Source organism: Lycium ferocissimum, chromosome 2 (genome assembly GCF_029784015.1).
Source record: "Lycium ferocissimum isolate CSIRO_LF1 chromosome 2, AGI_CSIRO_Lferr_CH_V1, whole genome shotgun sequence".
NCBI lineage: Eukaryota > Viridiplantae > Streptophyta > Magnoliopsida > Solanales > Solanaceae > Lycium > Lycium ferocissimum.
This window is the reverse complement of record NC_081343.1, coordinates 43,272,007-43,292,463: the sequence shown is the minus strand read 5'-3', so window position 1 is coordinate 43,292,463 and position 20,457 is coordinate 43,272,007. Positions and strand designations below refer to the sequence as shown.

At 35.3% G+C, this 20,457-nt stretch overlaps 1 protein-coding gene across 1 annotated transcript; it reads left to right on the top strand.

Moving 5' to 3' along the window:
- The first annotated feature begins 6,068 nt into the window (after positions 1–6,068).
- LOC132047616 (uncharacterized) lies at positions 6,069–6,557 on the top strand. The gene has a single exon (XM_059438634.1). It carries the CDS (start codon positions 6,069–6,071, stop codon positions 6,555–6,557), a length of 489 nt encoding a protein of 162 aa, XP_059294617.1.
- Positions 6,558–20,457: the final 13,900 nt, after the last annotated feature.

The window sequence follows — 20,457 nt, the reverse complement described above, 5'->3', positions numbered from 1 at the left end:
GTTCAATTTGGATTATTGGACACTATATTCTCAAAAGCATTCAATGAAATAAAAAAGAGAAGAGCTCTTATATCATGAATTTATTTGAAAGTAAAAAGAAATTCTTCTTTAACTTTCAACTACTTTAATATTATGATTTAGTTTTTAGGAGTTCGTAGAAAATGTCGAACTACTCATTCAATAACTTAATGTCACAAGAAGCGAGAAAAAAAAATGAAAAGTAATTATAAATTTAATTTTAATGTTAGTATTGAGTGTTTTCACGGGCCAAGTGACACTAGTAACATTAATATTTTAATGAAATTAAACCCAAATTTGCCCCTTCGCACCCCCAACCCTTCCCCTCCTTCCATATCAATTTCACCATTACAGAAGTCTTTCGAACCCGTAAATATTTGTCCTTAAAGAAAACTGTAATTGGATTGCTTTCTTCTATTTTAACAGAGGGTACGTGAACCCCTCCCTCCAATTATTAATTGTGGAGCTAGCATCAGATGAACAAGGCATGACGATGAGTCTATTTACATTGGAATCTGGGATCGAACATATGGAAGCTTGCTAGAATACAACTGAAGGCGTTCTTGCGGATATCTCGACTCGTTCGCATAGTTCTTCAAACCCATTTTTAGGACAAAAGGGTTCTGCAGTTTGAGCCCCAATATTTTGCACAAATTTGTTTAAGGCATATGGTTATCAGTTCTTGATCTTGCACCTTGAATTCATTAAAATATTAATGCCATGTGGGATTGGTTTTCACCTTAGTCAACTTTAACGATAGACGGGTATATTTGTGCCTAAATTATAACGGTAGGGGTATATTTAGACTTAAAGTATAACGAGAGTATTTAGACTCAAAGTATAACAAGAGGTCTATTTGACCCTTTTCTGTTTCTGAAACTGCTGTTCGCGCTAACAGTTTCCCAGACAAAAGAAGCCGTTCTAAGCTCTTAAGCTACGCACGATATTTTGCAGAAATATAAATATTTGTTCTAATTGATAATTGAGACTTTAAAATTCTGCTTGGTTAGGTTAACAACATCTCTGCAAATAAAGTAGGAGGTACTACAAAGTGTACTACTGTACTCATTTGATTCAACAGCGTAGCTCCTAAAAAAAAAATATTTGAGAAACCTTTGGTTTGGTAAGCTTTTTCTTTATTTTTCAAATGCAAAACAGTTGTCTGTCTTTATTGTATTATTGATTTTGTTATTCTTACTAATTTCAATTGCAAGTCCTCAACATATTGCAGCTTCAAAGTTTTGTTCCAAACACGAGTATCGATATTTCAGTATATCGTCCATTCAACTCACAGCGAGAAAAAATCTTACTGGCATCCGATGTACGCATAATTATATACGAATCAAAATTTAGAAAATAATGGATAAATAGCTTTGATGAATCAGTAGTTTCTCACCGGTTTTCAAGATTTTCTTTTCTTAGAATAGAATAAAAATAATCCCTCCAACATACTAAAAATCAAATTCCTTGTCATATTTGATTCAAATCATGGATCAAATTTAAAAGAGAAAAGACAATTTATTCATAGATCGCTATTCCTAATCATGTAAAAATTTTCTGCGAGATTCGATTCGGCATTCTGATAGATTCATGTTTTTCCAAAGCTTCACATGTGCATGTCCACCAGGATATTAAAGGCTCTACCAATGGGGGCATTCTGAAGAACTACCTTGATCTTTGATTAGTCTTTACATCTTTGGGCCCAAGATCCACACTTTGAAAACCTATCAACATAGTAAAATTTGAGTTAGTAGTGTAAATAATATGAAAATAATTCTTTCAATTTACATAAAATCCTCTCAATGGGCTAAAGATCCACACATAAGAAAACCATTTCATGGATCATGACATAACTAAAGAGGATTTGAAAAAATGTGGTGACTATTCTATAGTGAAGTGTGTTATGCGTAAAAGAAAGGGCAGGTTGGTGCACGAAGCATCTCTCTTTTACCCAAGATCCAAAAAAAGTGTGATATGTGTGTGTATATATATAATTAACAAGTGTGTATGTATTATATAGTAGAGAGATATATATACCAATCGAGAGAAGAATCACAAACACGACAGCGAAAAAATTGTATGAAGCCTTCTTTATAGCCATGTCTTTAGAGTGTCTTATGTGATTGGTGATTATGAAGAATCTCTATTATGATTTGTAGCTTGTACAAAAACATGCAACCCCTATTGAGCTATATATAGTGTAGACCGTAAGTTCATATGACGTGACTACTATCTCTATTAATTGGGCAAACATGGACAATAAGTTAATTTGAGGTGATTGCCATCTATATTAACTGGGCAAAAATGGAAAATAAGTGAATTTGAGGTGATTGCTATCTATATTAACTGGGCAAGAATGGAAAGTAAGTGAATTAGAGGTGACTACTATCTCTATATTAATTGGGAAAACATGGAAAATAAGTGAATTTGAAGTGATTGCTATTTATATTAACTGGGCAAAAATGGAAAATAAGTGAATTTGAGGTGATTGCTATCTGTATTAACTGGGAAAGAATGGAAAGTAAGTGAATTTGAGGTGATTTCTATCTGTATTAATTGGGAAAAATGGAACAAAATTTAAAAGCTAGCTCAATATTCAATGGATATCATGACAATCGCTTAAGGCATGTAATTGTTTTTTCTTTTTGAAAAGGTAACATTTAAGGCATGTAATTGATTTTGTCATAGAAATATTTATCCAATTTCCAAAATGATGGATGGAACTAGCCTATTAAATATTTATCCAATTCTGCTCTCAAAGAAGACCATGAAACGATTGCATAATTTGAATGTATATACTTGGAAAAAAAAGATCCAAACACAAAATGTAGTTTTTTTTAGTGTAAGGTGCAATAGCAAAAGAAAGTGCTTGCTTGCTTTTTTTCTTTTTGACGAGCGCATTGCCTTAAACGATTACTGAAGTAGTGAAAAATAGGTGAATGAAATTACCTTTTTTTTTTTTTTTTTTTGTATTATAAAAGTCACTTATATTTTTTATTTTTCTTCAAAAGGTCACTCAAGCGTCCGTCTACTTTTTAAAAATGTAACACCTGAAATTTTAACCCAAATAAAAAATTATTAAACACAACCGATTCAAATAAAAAGACACTTATTCAATCCGTAGAATCCCTTTATATGCTAAAATATACGCCCAAAAGTCTCTTTATATGCCAAACAAATTTCTTTATTTTAAAAAAATGATAAATGCGTTGAACATAAATATAAATACTTTTAATAGAGAGAGCTTGGAAGCACCATCTGAGATGGTTTTGGACTTTTGGGAGATACCTTTCACAAGAAACCTGAATAATTGATATAATATAATATAATAATTAAACTTTTCTGTGCGCTACGTGTTGGTTTAGCAACCTAATTTTTTTTTTCCCTTTCACGGGAGCTTGTTTGCTCACAGTTAAATGGTCTAACATTATCCTATTTCACTGATCTTGGCTAAAAGGAACAAAAAAATCGTCTAAGTTAAAAGGAGCCATTAACTTCAATTAGATATTTTTTCATATTAGCAGCAAAATTCGAGTATGAACCGTAGCTATATGAATTTATTAAGCGATGACAAACCAATTAAAGGTACCAAACTTAGTAATTTTAATTTGGACCTTTTGTTTAGTATATAAAGAGATTTTATGAGTCAGGTATTCGGTTGGATAGAAGTTTCTGGACTAGATGATGAAAGCCGGTTCTAGCACGGGCCCAACACAAAAAATAGTACAACACTTTTTTTTTTTAAATTTGTCAAAAAAAGAATGGTATGTTTTTATGTTTAGAAATCATTTAACTTGAAACTTTCCCGTTTACCTTTAATGAAATGATTTAAGTTCACACAAATATCTATGACATTTTTAGACCCTGAAGTTTTAGATGCTTTCATTTTCTTTTTTAAGCTTAGTCAATGGTATTTATGTCGCATAAATTAGGACGGAAAGTACCTTTTAGTAATATAATTATGGAAATTTTATTATAGAAAGTATTATAATTCAATTAATTGAAAATATCAATTAATTATTTTACTTAGTCAGCTTATTCCATTTATGACTTTCCTGGTTTGGTTCTCAATTGAAAGATTTGAAATACATATCTACTCTAGGGTTTAATCATCTCTTTCTACTCAACAAAAACTGTTTTCATGTGTTAGCGTACGTTATCACTCTTAAATTTTTAAGTATGAACCCTTCATCGTCATTATTTGTGTGAGACAACGTGTGTCTAAAATTAGTACATTTTTATCCTTACCCAAGGTATAAGTTTTAAATGTTTTGGTTTTATGACTTCTTTATGGCGGTTTTGTGTTGATTTAAATCGTTATTCTTTTTTTAATTTCTCTTCTTTAAATTTTTATGCAAGCGTCTTTCTGCTTTACGAGCTTATTATGTATCATTATTTAAATGTCCTTTTTTTTTTTTTTGGTTGCAATTGTCTCACTCTTTACTTTTGCGGACCCCACCCCTCAATTTTTTTTTTTTTGCAATTGTGTCCTACTTCTTCACGTGGGCCCCACCTTATTTTTTTTTTCCAATTTTCTCCTAATTCTTCACGTGGACCCCACCTTAATATTTTATTTTTTACTTTTTATTTTCTACTATATTAGAAGAGTGGGTTAGTTTTAAATTTTTAAGTATAAACCACTTCATCATTTTAGGAAAATATGTGTATACGTTTCTTGACCGTTTATATTTCGTCTTCTTGATGTTATTCCTCATTATTTGTGTGAGACGTATGTGTATAAAATTAGTGCATTTTTATCCTTACCCAAAGGTATAAGTTTTAAATCTTTTGGTTTTATGACTTCTTTAGCAGTTTTGTGTTCGATTTAAATAGTTATTTTTTTTTTCTGAATTTCTCTTCTTTAAATTTTCTCTAAGCATACCTTACCATTTTCTGAACTTATTATCATTATTTAAATGTCCTATTTTTTTTCTTTTTGCAATTGTCTCATATTTCTTCTCGTGGACCCCACCTTAATTTTTTTTTTTTTTTTTTGCAATTGTCTCATACTTCTTCATGTGGGCCTCACCTTAATTTTTTTTCCAATTGCCTCCTAATTCTTCACGTGGACCCTACCTTAATTTTTTTATTTTATACTATATTAGAAGAGTGGGTGGTTGACGACCAAACCCACTCTTCTAATATGGTAGAAAAGAAATGGGTCGAGTTTGACGCGTTTTATTTGTGGCTTGAAAATCAAGTGCCATGCTATTAAAAAGTGGATGGATATATCCCTTTCTGTTATAAATATTATTATAATATTGTGATGTCTGTCTTTAGGAGGAATTTTAGGGTTTGTGACTTTGGCACCAAGTCAATTCTCTCCTATAAATAGAGAGGTTCTCTTCATTGTATTTCATCCCTCATAAGAAATAAGAACTGTCTTCTCCCTTGTTCTACATATATTCTTGCTTTAGTTTATTATTTTATAACACGTTATCGAGACGAGAGACTACCGTCTCAAGAAATTTTTGAAGGCTAAGGTACTATTTTTATTCTCTCTATTTTATGGCTAACCTTACAAAACGGGAGTTCGTTTGCCCTTGATATTTCGGGCAAGAACTACCTATCATGGGTGCTAGATGCTGAAATGCGTCTTGATGCTATGGGTCTTGGAGACACCATTAAAGAAAATAATAAAACATCCAACCAAGAAAATCAAGGCTATGATATTCTTGCGTCATCATCTTGATGAGGACTTTGAAAATTGAATATCTTACTATTAAGGATCCACTCGTTTTATGGAAAAACTTGAAAGAAAGGTATGACCACCTGAAGATGGTCTTCCTCCCAAAAGCACGACACGAATGGATCAACCTAAGGCTACAAGATTTCAAATTAGTTGTGAAGTATAATTCTGAGATGTTCAGAATTACTTCTATATTGACACTATGTGGAGAAAAAATTAGTGATTCTGATAAGCTGGAAAAGACGTTCTCCACTTTTCATGCCTCGAATGTGCTCCTGCAGCAATATCGAGAGAAAGGTTTCACAAAGTATTGTGATTTTATTGCTCATCTTCTTGTGGTGAACAAAATAATGATTTCTTGATGAAAAATCACGAGAATCGACCTCTTTCGGCGCATTTGCACCAACTCCCCGAAGTGAATGAGGTGTATGCCCACTACTCCAGGCGTGGAAAAGGTCGTGGCCCCCGTCGTGGTCATGATAATAGTCGTGGTCGTGATAATGGTCAAAGAAAAAATTATTTTCCTGGTGTTAATCACTCTTCAAAGAAAAATCACCACCAAAAGGGGAAAAACAAGGATGATAGGCATGAAGTGCCAGAAGCACGTGGCTCAGAAAACAAATGCTATCGATGTGGTGGAAGTGCACACTGGGCACGTACCTATCGTACGGCAAAGCACTTGGTTGAGCTTTATCAGGCATCAATTAAAAGAAAAGAGAAAAATCCCGAAGCTAATTTTATCTCTGAAAATCAAATTGACATCACACATTTGGATGTGTATTTCTTTGAGCACCCTGAAGGAAAGATAGATCACTTGATTAGTGATGGTTCTGTGGTTAGAGATGATTGAGTTGTTTGTTTTAATTTTTGCTAGTCATAGAAGTTAGTGAATAAGAGATCATGTAACATTAATTGTCTACATGAGTACTAGTCTTTAAATTCGTATTAGTTAGTAGTTAGTTATTAATAAAATTAATCTGATTCGTCTTGATATTGTTGGCGTTGGATTTCTAGTTTACTGCAATTGTAGAAAAGCTTAGCGAAGCTCTTAAGTTCTATTGATTGAAGTCCAACTTTACATCTGAATATTCTCTATACAAAGAAAACTAATGACATGCATGGAAAAACGAGCCTGCTGAGAAAATAAGCAATACTGCATAAAAGAATAAAGATGCCTGCATTTTTTTTCCCTCTTTACACGAGTCTAGTAGTAATAGATATGCCAGTACTTTATGTTATCCTACTTGCTCTACAATTTGTAAGCCTTTATTTTTCCTAAACTAAAGGTGATATGGGTATAGTACTATATATGACAATTATTCACAACAACTCTTTTAATGATAATTATTGAGTCCTTGTTTCGTGTATAAGATATTTATGGTTATCCACAATAATATGTTATTAAATTAGTATATATAGATCATATAAGTTAATTAAATATCCTACACGATTATTGGTTTGGATTGTTATATTGAAATTTTGTATTGATATAAGTTCAATTTGTTTGTACTTGGTCTGTATCTACTTTCACTGGAAGCACTAATATTTAATATTTATTTTGCTTTGTTTATGTCATTCCATTCGAAGATATGGATAACTCTCAAAGCAAGTTTGGATTAAAATCCAATAATGAAGATATTTGTTTGATTGATTCTGCTACTACACACACGATATTCAAAGACAAGAAATATTTTTCTCATTTACTTATGGGTAAGGCGAATGTTAATACCATATTTGGTAGTACTAGTTTGATTGAAGGCTCCGGAAGAGCCACCATAATTTTGCCTAAGGGAACAAAACTCATTATAAGCGATGCTAAGTTCTCTCCTAAGTCCCGAAGGAACTTATTAAGTTTTAAAGATATCCGTTAAAATGGATACCATATCAAAACAATGGATGAGATGAATCTTGAATATATTGGTATCACTAAGGATGTCTCTGGACAAAAAGTTGTTATAGAAAAGTTTCCCGCTTTGTCTTCTGGCTTATATTGGACAAAAATTGGTGTAATTGAGACACATTCCATCGTAAACCAGAAGTTTACTGACTCCAATACGTTTGTACTTTGGCATGATCGACTGGGACACCCTGGATCTATAATGATGAGACGAATTATAGAAAATTCAAATGGGCACCCATTAAAGAACCTGAAGATTCTTTTAAACAATGAATTTTCGTGCCCTTCTTGTTATCAAGGCAAGTTAATTATTAGGCCATCACCTACAAAGGTTGAGTTTGAATCCCCTGTATTTTTGGAACGTATACATGGGGATATTTGTGGACCAATTCACCCCACTAGTGGGTCGTTTAGATATTTTATGGTCCTAATAGATGCTTCTTCTAGATGGTCTCATGTGTGCCTACTGTCATCTCGCAACCTGGCGTTTGCGAAATTATTGGCACAAATAATTTGATTACGGGCACAATTTCCTGATAATCCGATAAAGTCTATTCGCCTTGATAATGCTGCAGAGTTTTCATCCCAAACATTTAATGACTATTGTTTATCAATTGGGATAAGAGTTGAACATCCTGTAGCTCATGTTCACACTCAAAATGGCCTTGCAGAGTCATTAATAAAACGTCACGTTGATTGCAAGACCATTACTCATGAAAACGAGGTTGCCACGATTGTTGGGGGTCACGCTATTTTAAATGCAAAGAACACTTGTTCGTCTCGTGACCGACAAACTATCATAAATTTTCTCCGTTGCAATTGGTTTGGGTCAAGAACCTAATATATCCCATCTAAGAATTTTTGGATGTGCCGTATATGTGCCTGTAGCACCACCACATCGCACCAAGATGGGTCCCCAAAGAAGATTAGGAATATATGTTGGGTTTGAATCGCCCTCCATTATTCGCTACCTTGAACCATTAACCGGAGATTTGTTCACTGCTCGATTTGCAGATTGTCAATTTGATGAGACAATTTTCCCAAAATTAGGGGGAGAGAATAATGAAATAAAAAGAGAAATTTTGTGGAATAATTCATCATTGTCTCATCTTGATCCACATGCTTCTATTTGTGAGCAAGAAGTTCAAAAGATTATTCACTTGCAGAAAATAGCAAATCAAATGCAGACGCATTTCTGAGTTTGAAAGGATTACCAAATCACATATCCTGCAGAGAATGTCCCAATTCGGATTGATGTCCCTGTAGGACCATCTACTAGTGTCATAGCAAATGAGTCCAAGGCACGCCAGAAGCGTGGTAGACCATTGGGTTCTAAGGATCGAAATCCTAGAAAAAGAAAAATAAATGGTCAAGATGACACTACAAAAGAACCTCATAAAGAAATTCAAGATTTGAACAACACTGATATTCTTGAAGAAATCAATGAGCCTGAGACTCAAGAAAATGAGGAAATATCAATTAATCCAATTAATGTTGGGACTAATTTGAATCGATTGGAAATAAATGTGGATTATGTCTTTGCCTATAATGTTGCAACAAGAATTATGCAAGATAGTGAGGATCTTGAACCCCAATCTGTTAAAGAATGCCAAGAAAGATGTGATTGGCCAAAGTGGCAAGAGGCAATTCAATCAGAGTTAAACTCGCTTACCAAACGGGAAGTTTTTGGACCTATAGTCCAAACACCTAATGGCATTAAACCTGTTGGTTATAAATGGGTTTTTGTGCCAAAAAGAAATGAGAAAAATGAGATACAAAGATATAAGGCATGCCTTGTTGCACAAGGATTTTCACAAAGACCTGGTATTGATTATGAAGAGACATACTCCCCTGTTATGGATGCAATAACGTTACGTTATCTCATTAGTTTCGCTGTCCATGAGAGACTTGAGATGCATTTGATGGATGTGGTTACAGCCTATCTATATGGATCACTTGAAAATGAAATATACATGAAAATCCCTGAAGGATTTAAGATGCCTGAAGCATGTAGTTCAAAGTCTCGGGAAATGTATTCAATCAGATTACAAAGATCATTGTATGGTTTGAAGCAATCTGGGCGCATGTGGTATAATCGCCTTAGTGAATATTTGTTGAAGGAAGGCTATACAAATGATGCAATTTGCCCATGTGTTTTTATAAAGAAAGCAATATTGGAGTTTGTTGTACTTGCTGTATATGTTGACGACATAAACCTTATTGGAACTCTCGCAGCTCAAAAAGGCAATTGATTATTTAAAGAAGGAATTTGAGATGAAAGATCTTGGAAAGACAAAATTATGCCTTGGTTTACAAATTGAACATTTGACAAATGGCATTTTTATCCATCAATCTGCCTATACAGAGAAAGTATTGAAACGGTTTTATATGGATGAAGCACATCTGTTAAGTACTCCCATGGTTGTTCGATCACTTGATGCGAATAAAGATCCGTTCCGACCTCAAGAAAAGAATGAGGAAATTCTTGGTCCTGAAGTACCATATCTTAGTGCAATTGGTGCACTAATGTATCTTGCCAATACCACAAGGCCTGACATAGCATTTTCAGTTAATGTGTTAGCAAGATATAGTTGTGCTCCTACAAGGAGACACTGGAACGGAATTAAACACATATTGAGGTATCTAAAGGGGACTATCGATTTGGGCTTATTTTATTCTAGCAATTGCAGTCCCGATCTTGTTGGTTATGCCGATGCAGGGTATTTATCTGACCCACACAAAGCTAGATCTCAAACAGGCTATGTATTTATTTGTGGGGGTGTTTGCCATATCTTGGCGATCTACAAAGCAGTCTATTGTGGCTACCTCATCAAATCATGCTGAGATAATAGCTATTCATGAAGCGAGCCGTGAAGTTGTGTGGCTGAGGTCAATGATACATCTCATTCGAGAAAAGTGTGGTTTGAAATGTGATAAAATATCCACAATCTTATATGAAGATAATGCACGGCATTGCCCAATTGAAAGGAGGATTCATAAAAGGAGATAGGACAAAGCACATTTCACCAAAGTTGTTCTTCACGCACGAGCTCCAAAAGAATGGTGATATCAACGTGCAACAGATTCGTTCAAGTGATAATATGGTTGATTTGTTCACCAAGTCTCTACCAACCGCAACTTTCGAGAAGATGGTGCACAAGATTGGAATGCGAAGACTCAAATATTTGGACTGAAGTTCTCTTCAGGGGGAGTTAATACATGTTGTACTCTTTTTTCCATACAAGGTTTTGTCCCACTGGGTTTTTCTTGTAAGGTTTTTAATGAGGCAACCAAAATGTATATTATTAGAAATATGTACTCTTTTTCCTTCACTAGAATTTTTCCCACTGGATTTTTTCTAGTAAGGTTTTAATGAGGCATATTATCTATCGAAATAGACATCAAGGGGGAGTGTTATAAATATTATTATAATATTGTGATGTCTATCTTTAGGAGGAATTTTAGGGTTTGTGACTTTGGCACCAAGTCAATTCTCTCCTATAAATAGAGAGGTTCTCTTCATTGTATTTCATCCCTCATAAGAAATAAGAACTCTCTTCTCCCTTGTTCTACATATATTCTTGCTTTAGTTTATTTTTTTATAACACTTTCCAAATTGAGTGGTTTTTTGAGTAATATTGCTCACCTCTGTGGCCTCGAAAGTTCCTTATCTTTTTCTCCTTTCTTGCTGAACCCCCCCCCCCCCCAAAGTTTTTTGTGTGTCCTTAAGAAATCTAATCCCCTCATCGTTGCCAAGATTAATGGACTAATTTCTCCCAGGATAGAATGGAAAACTATTTTGCAATAGCGGCAATGTAAATTGTAGAACTTCGGCGAACTCAAAGAGAGGCAGCAAATCACACTGGACACTTACGTTTTTGGTTTGGAAAAATATGCAAAATGCAGAAGAGAGAGGGGAGTAAAAACGCAAAATTTCAACTCGAAATTTTTTAGTAATGAAAACTGAGGCAGAGCCTCTGAATTTATAGCCACGAGTTTGGAGAAGACACAAAAATATCAGAATTTAAGAAAATAAATAATGGCATTTAGAAAATAAATTTGGTCTAAAAAGATTATCAATCAATTAGATTATTGACAGAATCCGGACTCAGACCCAATCCGAAACCGAATCGAGCGACGACGATGGCGCGTCCCTTTACTCAACTCTTTAAGAGTTAGAAGAGGCGATTCTATATATAAGCACACAAGAAGTGCTTTCCCCCAAAAATGAGGGACAAAGTGTCACAAAGTGCCTTTTGCACAATGAAATTTATTTGAACTTGATTTCCCTCCATTTTATTTTCCCACAATTTCCCAATTCACACTACAGTCATCTTTAAAGCCCATGTCTTTAAAGTCTAACAGAATGTTCGGTACCGTATTGGGGGACTGACTAATTCAAATTTGCGGAGCTACGTAAGCTTCATTTAGAGGGGAAGCACTCTCTAACAAATTTTTTTTCATACCCAAAAAACTCGAGACATCTGATTAAGGGTGGAGGGACCCTATTGAGCCCACCACAACCCTTATTGGTTATACAATTCAACATATTATTTCTTTAAAGGTGCTTCATCTGAAATTGGGTTATGACATTGTTTTGTCAATCTTGACCCAGCTCATGTTAGCTCTAGAAAATTTTGAGCAGAATTGTAAAATAACTTATGTATCGATTCAAGCAACTTTAACCCACCCAAACTCAATTCCTACATTTGGCACCCCTAGGTCAAACAAACAAATAGAATGATAAATAAGGCATTAAATGGCGATGATTACCCTAACTAAACAATCGTGAAAGTGCATTCTCAACAATGGGGCAGCCATAGTAGGAACACTAGAAACGGAGTCCGCAACAACCCTTTCGACACTGGCCTTTTTGACATGTTTTCTTGTAGAACCCTATTTAGCTACTTCCAATATGAAAAAAAGTTGAAGAATTAGAAATGAAACAAACTTTATTGTTGCCATTACTTTCTTGGACAAAAGGAGAAAATTTCTCTTAAGTAACTTCTATATTTGAGTAAGATAAGTGAAAGGTTTCAGGGTACAAAATAAAAATGTGATAGGAAAAATATTTTTAAATTAAGATTTTGTAGTCAAACTAACATAATTTTGTAGGCCATCATAGTGCAAAGTCAGGCAAAGAAGAATATAATGTGGTTAATTTTTAAAATCTCAATCCAAAATAGTTGGGATTATACTCACTTTGTTATACTAGAATTTATAATCCACATGAAAAGAAATTAGATTCTCGAATAGTAAGTGGTTACTTCGTTAGTAATCCAGAGAAATCTAAAAGGTATAGGTTTTACTGTCCAAACCAGTGTTTTAAAAGGCGGGGCCGGAGGCGAGACGTTTATGCAACAAGGAGGGGGGGGGGGGGGTAAGTCCCACGGATCTACGCGGCTTATGTCTCATGTATCTTCAATTTTATAACTTTATTACCAAAAGATAAGCAAAAGTAAAATTTTCATTAAAATTCCACAAATAAATTCAAGTAAATCACCAATAAATTATTTAATTATTTGAGAAAAGTAACAACACAAAGAATGATAATAGCCTAGATAATCTTTAAAATGAAATCTTCATTCACTTTGTCATCAATTTCTAGATCTATTAGTCCTTTCCATGCTCAACTAATATTTGCACTGATTTTTATTTATATGTTCAAAGAAGGAGAAGGGCAAAAAGTGTAAGAGCAATGACAAAAATGGATAAAGTTACTTCAAGAACATAGTGCTATGAAATCTCTATCATATCAATTTCAGACATAATCACTAAAAAAATTATTTATTGTAGTGTTATTTTCTATGAGAGTTGCTTCATTTATTTATACATTTTAGGAAAAATCACTACTACATGGAAACGTGATAACATAAAATATAAATATCATTACATCAATAATGAAAATCATAATCTATAGCAAAAATAATTTTAAAATAATAAAAATCAAATTTAACGCCTGGGGTGTGCGCCTTTACACCCGGGTCTTACGCTTTTGCGCTCGGGACTTATGCCCCAAATTCTGGGGCGTACGCCCCTATGAATCTACACCTTTCATTTGTGTCCGGAGCGTTTTTGGTACGCCCCGCCCCAGGACTCGCCTCAAAAAAGCCTTTAAAAACACTGGTCCAAACCATAGCTCGAGAATTATTGAAATCGGTAATGCAAGAGAAATAGTGCCCTAACAGATTGGCGCTGATGGGTATCTCAGTGAATATTTTCTCTAAATGAATTAGACCTATGAATAAGTTTAAAAGTGATTTTCCCCCAAGAAGTAATGAGTCTAAGGGTCCATTGCATTTTGGACAGGAAGATCATGATCATCTATCCAGATGGCAATGAAATTGGAGATGGACGTGATCATATCTTTATATACTTGTCCATAGCTGAGACAAGCTCTTTAGCCTGGTTGGGAGCTGAATGCCACATTTAGCTTCTTGATATTTGATCAAATTCATGGCAAATATCTTATAATGAGAGGTATTTATAGTGTTCCTTTCTATGAAATTTTCTTCTTAGAAGTCTTTTTGAAGTTCCCAAAACATGAAAGTAAAATTACTGGATACTTTAAATTTAAATATGAATTACTAATATGTCTTAAAAGGAATTCATAATATACTCATACTTTATTACAGGAATGAAGCAACGTTTTCACAATATCAAGACTGAATGGGGTTTCTCGAAATGTATATCTTGTGAATCATTCAGAGAGCCCTCTAAGGGTTATCTTGTTAATGAGAAATATATTTTTGGAATAGAACCAAGAAGTGGGTGAATTTGTGTCCTCATTGAATGAGCTCAAGTCTTATAAGCACGAATGGAAGATTTCTGAATTTTCGAAAGTTAAGAATATAGTGCTTATAAGCATATATTGCTTAAGAATATAGCTCAAGTCTTATAAGCACTATATTCTTAACTTTTGAAAATTCAGAAATCTTCCATTCGTGCTTATAAGACTTGAGCTCATTCAATGAGGACACAAATTCACTCACTCCCCGATTCTTGATGACATATACATGTACTCCAAAGATACATTTCTCACTAACAAGGTAACCATTAGAGGGCTCTCTCAATGTTTCATGAGATATACATTTCGAGAAATCTCATTCAGTCTTGATATTGTGAAAACGTTTGCTCCATTTTTGCAATAACGTATGAGTATATTGTGAAGTCCTTTTAGGACATATTAACAATTCATATTTAAATTTAAAGTATCTAGTTATTTTACTTTCATGTTTTGGGAACTTCAAAAGACTTCTAAGAAGAAAATTCCAGAGAAAGGAACACAATATATACCTCTCATTACAAGATAAATGCTATTAATTTGATCAAATATCAAGAAGTTAAATGTGGCATTCACCTCCCAACCAGCCTGTAGAGAGCTTGTCTCAGCTATGGACAAGTATATAGAGATATGATCATGTCCATCTCCACTTTCATCGCCATCTGGATAGGTGATCATCTTCCTGTCCAAAATGCAATAGACACTTAGACTCATTACTTGGGGAAAAATCACTTTTTAAACTTATTCATAGGTCCAATTAATTAAAGAAAATATTCACTGAGATACCCATCAACGCCAATTTGCTAGGACACTATTTCCTCTTCTTTGTCCAAACCATAGCTCGAGAATTGTCGAAAGCGGTAATTCAAGGGTGATTTCAATCCATTCATTAGTTTGAGAAGAGAAATTTTCAATTGTTACTGTTGATTCTATAGGAATCTCATAACGAACAACCGAGAATGAAATTATATCCTCATTTGGGTCATCCACAACGCAATTAAACCCCATTGCCACATATTTAACACACGCTTTTGTTTCTCGGAGGGAAAAATATTGCCCTGCGGCCGGATTATAAACATGGTAATGTTGTTCGTATATGGTTTGCTTACAACAAAGAAGAAATCCCATAGATGATGCAATAATGTAGAGGCGGCAATCGCGTAGAAAATTCACAGACTCATCGAAATTTTCTTTGATCATCTCTGATGAAGTGAAGAAAAAACAAAATTAGGAGCGTTTAGGGATAGCTTGGTAAGAAAATTCAATTGTACGATTACAAGATCTTTGAGAACGACTGTCATGACCCAACCGGAGGGCCACGACGAGCACCCGGTGCTAACCCACCCGGGCACCTCTTAACATACTTTCACATTACATCTAGGTGAGCCACGTAGCTAAAGCATACTTTTCACTCATCATCATACAAATCCCATTGGGCGATAGTTCATTTATATCATCATTAACAACTATGCCCAAATAAATGTACATAAGCTGACAAGGCTTAACAAAGTAATATCCCAAAATATAGGCCGACAAGGCCAAACACATCTAACCATTTACACATGTCTACGAGCCTCTAAGAAGAATATGTCATGTCATATAGGCGGGACAGGACCCCGCCATGCCTATAAATATGTACACAAAAAAATCTATACCAAAAGCTGTAGCTCCGAATGAAATGGAGCTCTGCTATGTAGTCCCTGAATAATGAGGCTATGGATCAAGTCTGTCTCCCTGGCCACCTGCGGGCATGACGCAGCGTCCACAAACAAAAGGACATCAATACGAAGAATGTACTGGGTATGTAAAGTATGATCAACATCAATAAGAAAGCATAATAGACAACATGTGAAATATCATAGGATGAGAGATAGTAGTATCATCATCAAAGCACTTACTTGCCTTTCATAGGGACATTCCATTTCTATTGCGTATCCGTGTACATACATCTATTCTCGCATTCGTAGTCCTATTTCCATTCATACTCATGTTCATATCATATACATATCACATATATTGCATATACTTAGCATATTCGTACTCATATTGATATCATATACATAGCATTTACATAGCATACCCGACCACGAAAACACCACATACCTAGCCCTACCAAGGCTCAGTGTCATACATACCTGGCCCTACCAAGGCTTAGGGTTATCCGTACCCAACTGCAGTGGTGTGCGCGCATTATATATATACATACATATTTACTATATTCTACCCGACCATATAAGCTAGGGGTTTCATAATAGCCATACATAGGCACATATACATATAAGCTCATAAGCATCTTTAGCATCGTTACTATCATCTTTCATTTCATCTATCCCTAGAGGATTACTCATCGTATAAGGAATTTAGTACAATCGTAACATATCGAGGATCATAAGCTTAGTAGCTTTTTCGAGATAGGATCATTTGGAGAATATCATTGGCTCATAGAAGAATAGATATTTGGCCAAAGAACCATGCCTTATGAAAGAAGGGTTAGCCTTACATACCTTTCCATTCAACTATTCTATCACTTGCACGTTCTTCTTCAATGCTCACGTTTCTACCTTCATTAGAGTACATACTAACATTAGAAAATCGATAGCTTAGCATACTTGACTAAAACTAGAGAAAATTGTACAGCATCTCCTTTCTTTATACGACTTCCTCTTTATCGTATATCAACTCCCAAACATCAATACTAACATTCACAACATCATGATAATAGCCTTTATTCACCTACATTATCCTTACTTCTCAATTCACTTTCAATCATCCATATTCATGGTCATAACACACGATTACGTTCATTCACATACAATGTCTATTCCATACCCTCAATATAATTTATAACATGGTTATAATCATAATGTATCAAGAATCGTAACTCAATCCAAACATTTACTCAAAAGTGACACTATTCCCACATTCATGACCCATTTCCTATTTCCTTATATAATCCAAGTGTTTCAACTTTCAAATACCTTAAACAACATGAAAATATCATAAAACTTACCTTAGATGGTATAGGAATGAACCTTGGGTGCAAACACCTCACTTGAGCAAAACCTTAGTTTCACCTTCACTTGGATTTCTTGTCTTGGATGAACTTTAATGGGTTTCTTACACTTGATTCACTTAGTTTGATGTAGTTGATCACTAATATCTCTTGAATTTTTTGGGAGAAGTGTTCTAGAGAGTTCTAGAGAGAAGGAGTGAAAATGGAAATGAAATAATGAACTTGGTCCCCTTTTTTAATAACTCAAAAAATCTCGAACCGTCGGGAAATTATACTTGACACTTATACGGTCCGTATAAGTGACCGTGAAATCGATCCTTCGGCTTTCTCTCGACCTCGTGACCATTATACGGTTCGTATAAATTTATACGGTCCGTATAAGTGACCGTATAATCCCATCAGTGAGGGACCTTCACTGTGATGGTTCTGCGGTCCATTATACAGACCGTATAACATTATACGGACCGTATAATCGACCATATAACCCATCATTTCACTGATCTTATTCTCGCCACTTCGTTTGATCCCCAATCCTTATGGAACCTTCTTAACACTTGTTTATCACCTCATTAACAATCTAAGGGACGTTATAACTCTCCTCCAAATCATTATTAAGCCATCATTAACTCGTTACTCGTAAATCTCTTCCGATACTTATCGTATGCCTTGTCTTCTCTTGGCAAACTTTCTCCCTTACTTCGAATAACTTTGAAATCTTAATTAGGGTCATCAAATGTCATTCCTTACTTATCGAAATACCATATACTTCGTGCTCTTCGTTAGCCTATTCACTATGCATCAACGGAAAATTTTTCGAGGTGTAACATTCTTCCCCCCTTAAGAACATTCGTCTTCAAATGTTAAGTTCTCGGGGATTCTATAAAAATTTTGCCAGAGTTTCCCCTATAATATGGCACTACCATCCCGTCAACCCATAACAACAATGCCCCACAAAATGGCCACAACATAATAGCAATAGAATTTGGCCGCACACGACCTAATGCATAAAAAGGAAAACATACATACCTTATGATCTTGATGTCTCATCTTGGCCCTCTTCCGGGGGATGAAATAAGTGCGGGTATTTGGATTTCATGATTTCTTCCGCTTCTCATGTCATCTCTTCTCGGTTATTATTTCTCCACAAAACTTTAACTGAGGCCACTTCTTTGTTTCTAAGCCTCTGTACTTGCCTATCTAATATGGCAATGGGTATCTCTTCATAAGTCAACTTTTCTGTCACTTGAACATCATCTACTGGCACGATCCTAGTAGGATCTCCAACACATTTACGAAATATTGAAATATGAAAAACTGGGTGAACTGACTCCAAATCAGGAGATAGATCTAATTCGTAAGCCACTTTGCCTACTTTGCGCACAATCTCATAAGGCCTAATGTACCGGGGACTAAGCTTCCCCTTTTTGCCAAATCTCATAACACCCTTCATTGGTGACACTTTCTAGAATTCACAATCTTTAACTTGAAACTCTAAGTCCCTTCGACGATTATCAGCATAGGACTTTTAACGACTTTGGGCTGCTAATAACCGATCTTGTATGAGCTTAACTTTTTCTATGGCTTGCTGGACCAAGTCCGGCCCTATCAATTTAGTATCTCCTAATTCAAACCACCCAATTGGGGATCTACACTTTTACCCATGTAAAGCCTCATACGGGGCCATTTGGATGCTAGAATGATAACTATTATTGTAAGCAAACTCAACGAGTTGTAAGTGATCATCCCAATTACCTCCAAAATCCAACATACATGCCCGTAACATATCCTCAAGAGTCTGAATAGTACGTTCAGCTTGTCCATCAGTCTGTGGATGAAACGCCGTGCTAAGGCTCACATGAATCCCCAAACCCTCTTGGAAGGACTTCCAGAAATTAGCCGTAAACTGAGTTCCTCTGTCTGAGATAATAGATACCAAAACACCATGAAATCGCTCTATCTCTTTAACATAGAGCTTTGTATAATCTTCTACTACATATGTCGTTCTGACTGGTAAGAAATGAGCTGACTTCGTAAGTCTATCCATAATCACCCATATGGAATCATACTTACGTCAAGAACAGGGTAAGCCTGTAATGAAGTCCATGTTAATTACTTCCACTTCCAAGTTAGGATTTCTATGGCTTGCAACAATCCGCCTGGCTTTTGGTGCTCGATTTTCACTTGTTGACAATTGGGACATTTAGCTACAAATTCTGCCATATCTTTCTTCATCCCATTCCACCAATATATGGATTTGAGATCATGATACATTTTCGTTGCTCCGGGGTGGATAGAATAACGGGAACAATGAGCTTCTCTCAATATTTGGTGGGGTAAAACTGCCACATCAGGAACACATAATCTGCCTCGACACCGGAGAATTTCGTCTCCTGCAATCTTAAATGATGACTTCTCCTTCTGAGGCAGTGTATCTTTGTAATGCATTAGCATGGGATCTTCGTATTGTCGCTCTTTCACTTCCACTACTACCGACGAGACCGTGAATTCCGGGTGGTAGTTCCCCCGCTACTCCGAGTCCACTATTCGAACTCCTAGGCTAGCTAACTGCTGGAGCTCACGAGCCATCTCTCTTTTCTCCGGCTCAACATCACACAAACTTCCAATGGATCTACGGCTAAGAGCATCAGCCACAATATTTGCCTTCCTAGGATGATACAGAATATTCACATCATAATCTTTTAGCAACTCCAACCATCGTCGTTGCCGCAAATTCAACTCTTTCTGCTTGAAGATATACTGAAGGCTCTTATGATCTGTGTAAATATCCACATGAACACCATACAAGTAATGTCTCCACATCTTTAATGCATGAATCACTGCAACCAATTCTAGATCATGAGTTGGATAATTTTTCTCATGTTTTCGTAATTTCCTTGAAGCATACGTAATCACCTTACCATGTTGCATTAATACACAGCCTAGCCCAATGCCTGAAGCATCGCAATAAATAACATAACCTTCCAATCCCTCTGGAAGTGTCAGGACCGGTGCAGAAGTCAATCTATCTTTTAGCTCTTGGAAACTACGTTCACAAG

Bases quoted from the DNA above. Each gene is read 5' to 3' on its own strand.
- LOC132047616 (XM_059438634.1), top strand. From the start codon at position 6,069: ATGAAAAATCACGAGAATCGACCTCTTTCGGCGCATTTGCACCAACTC.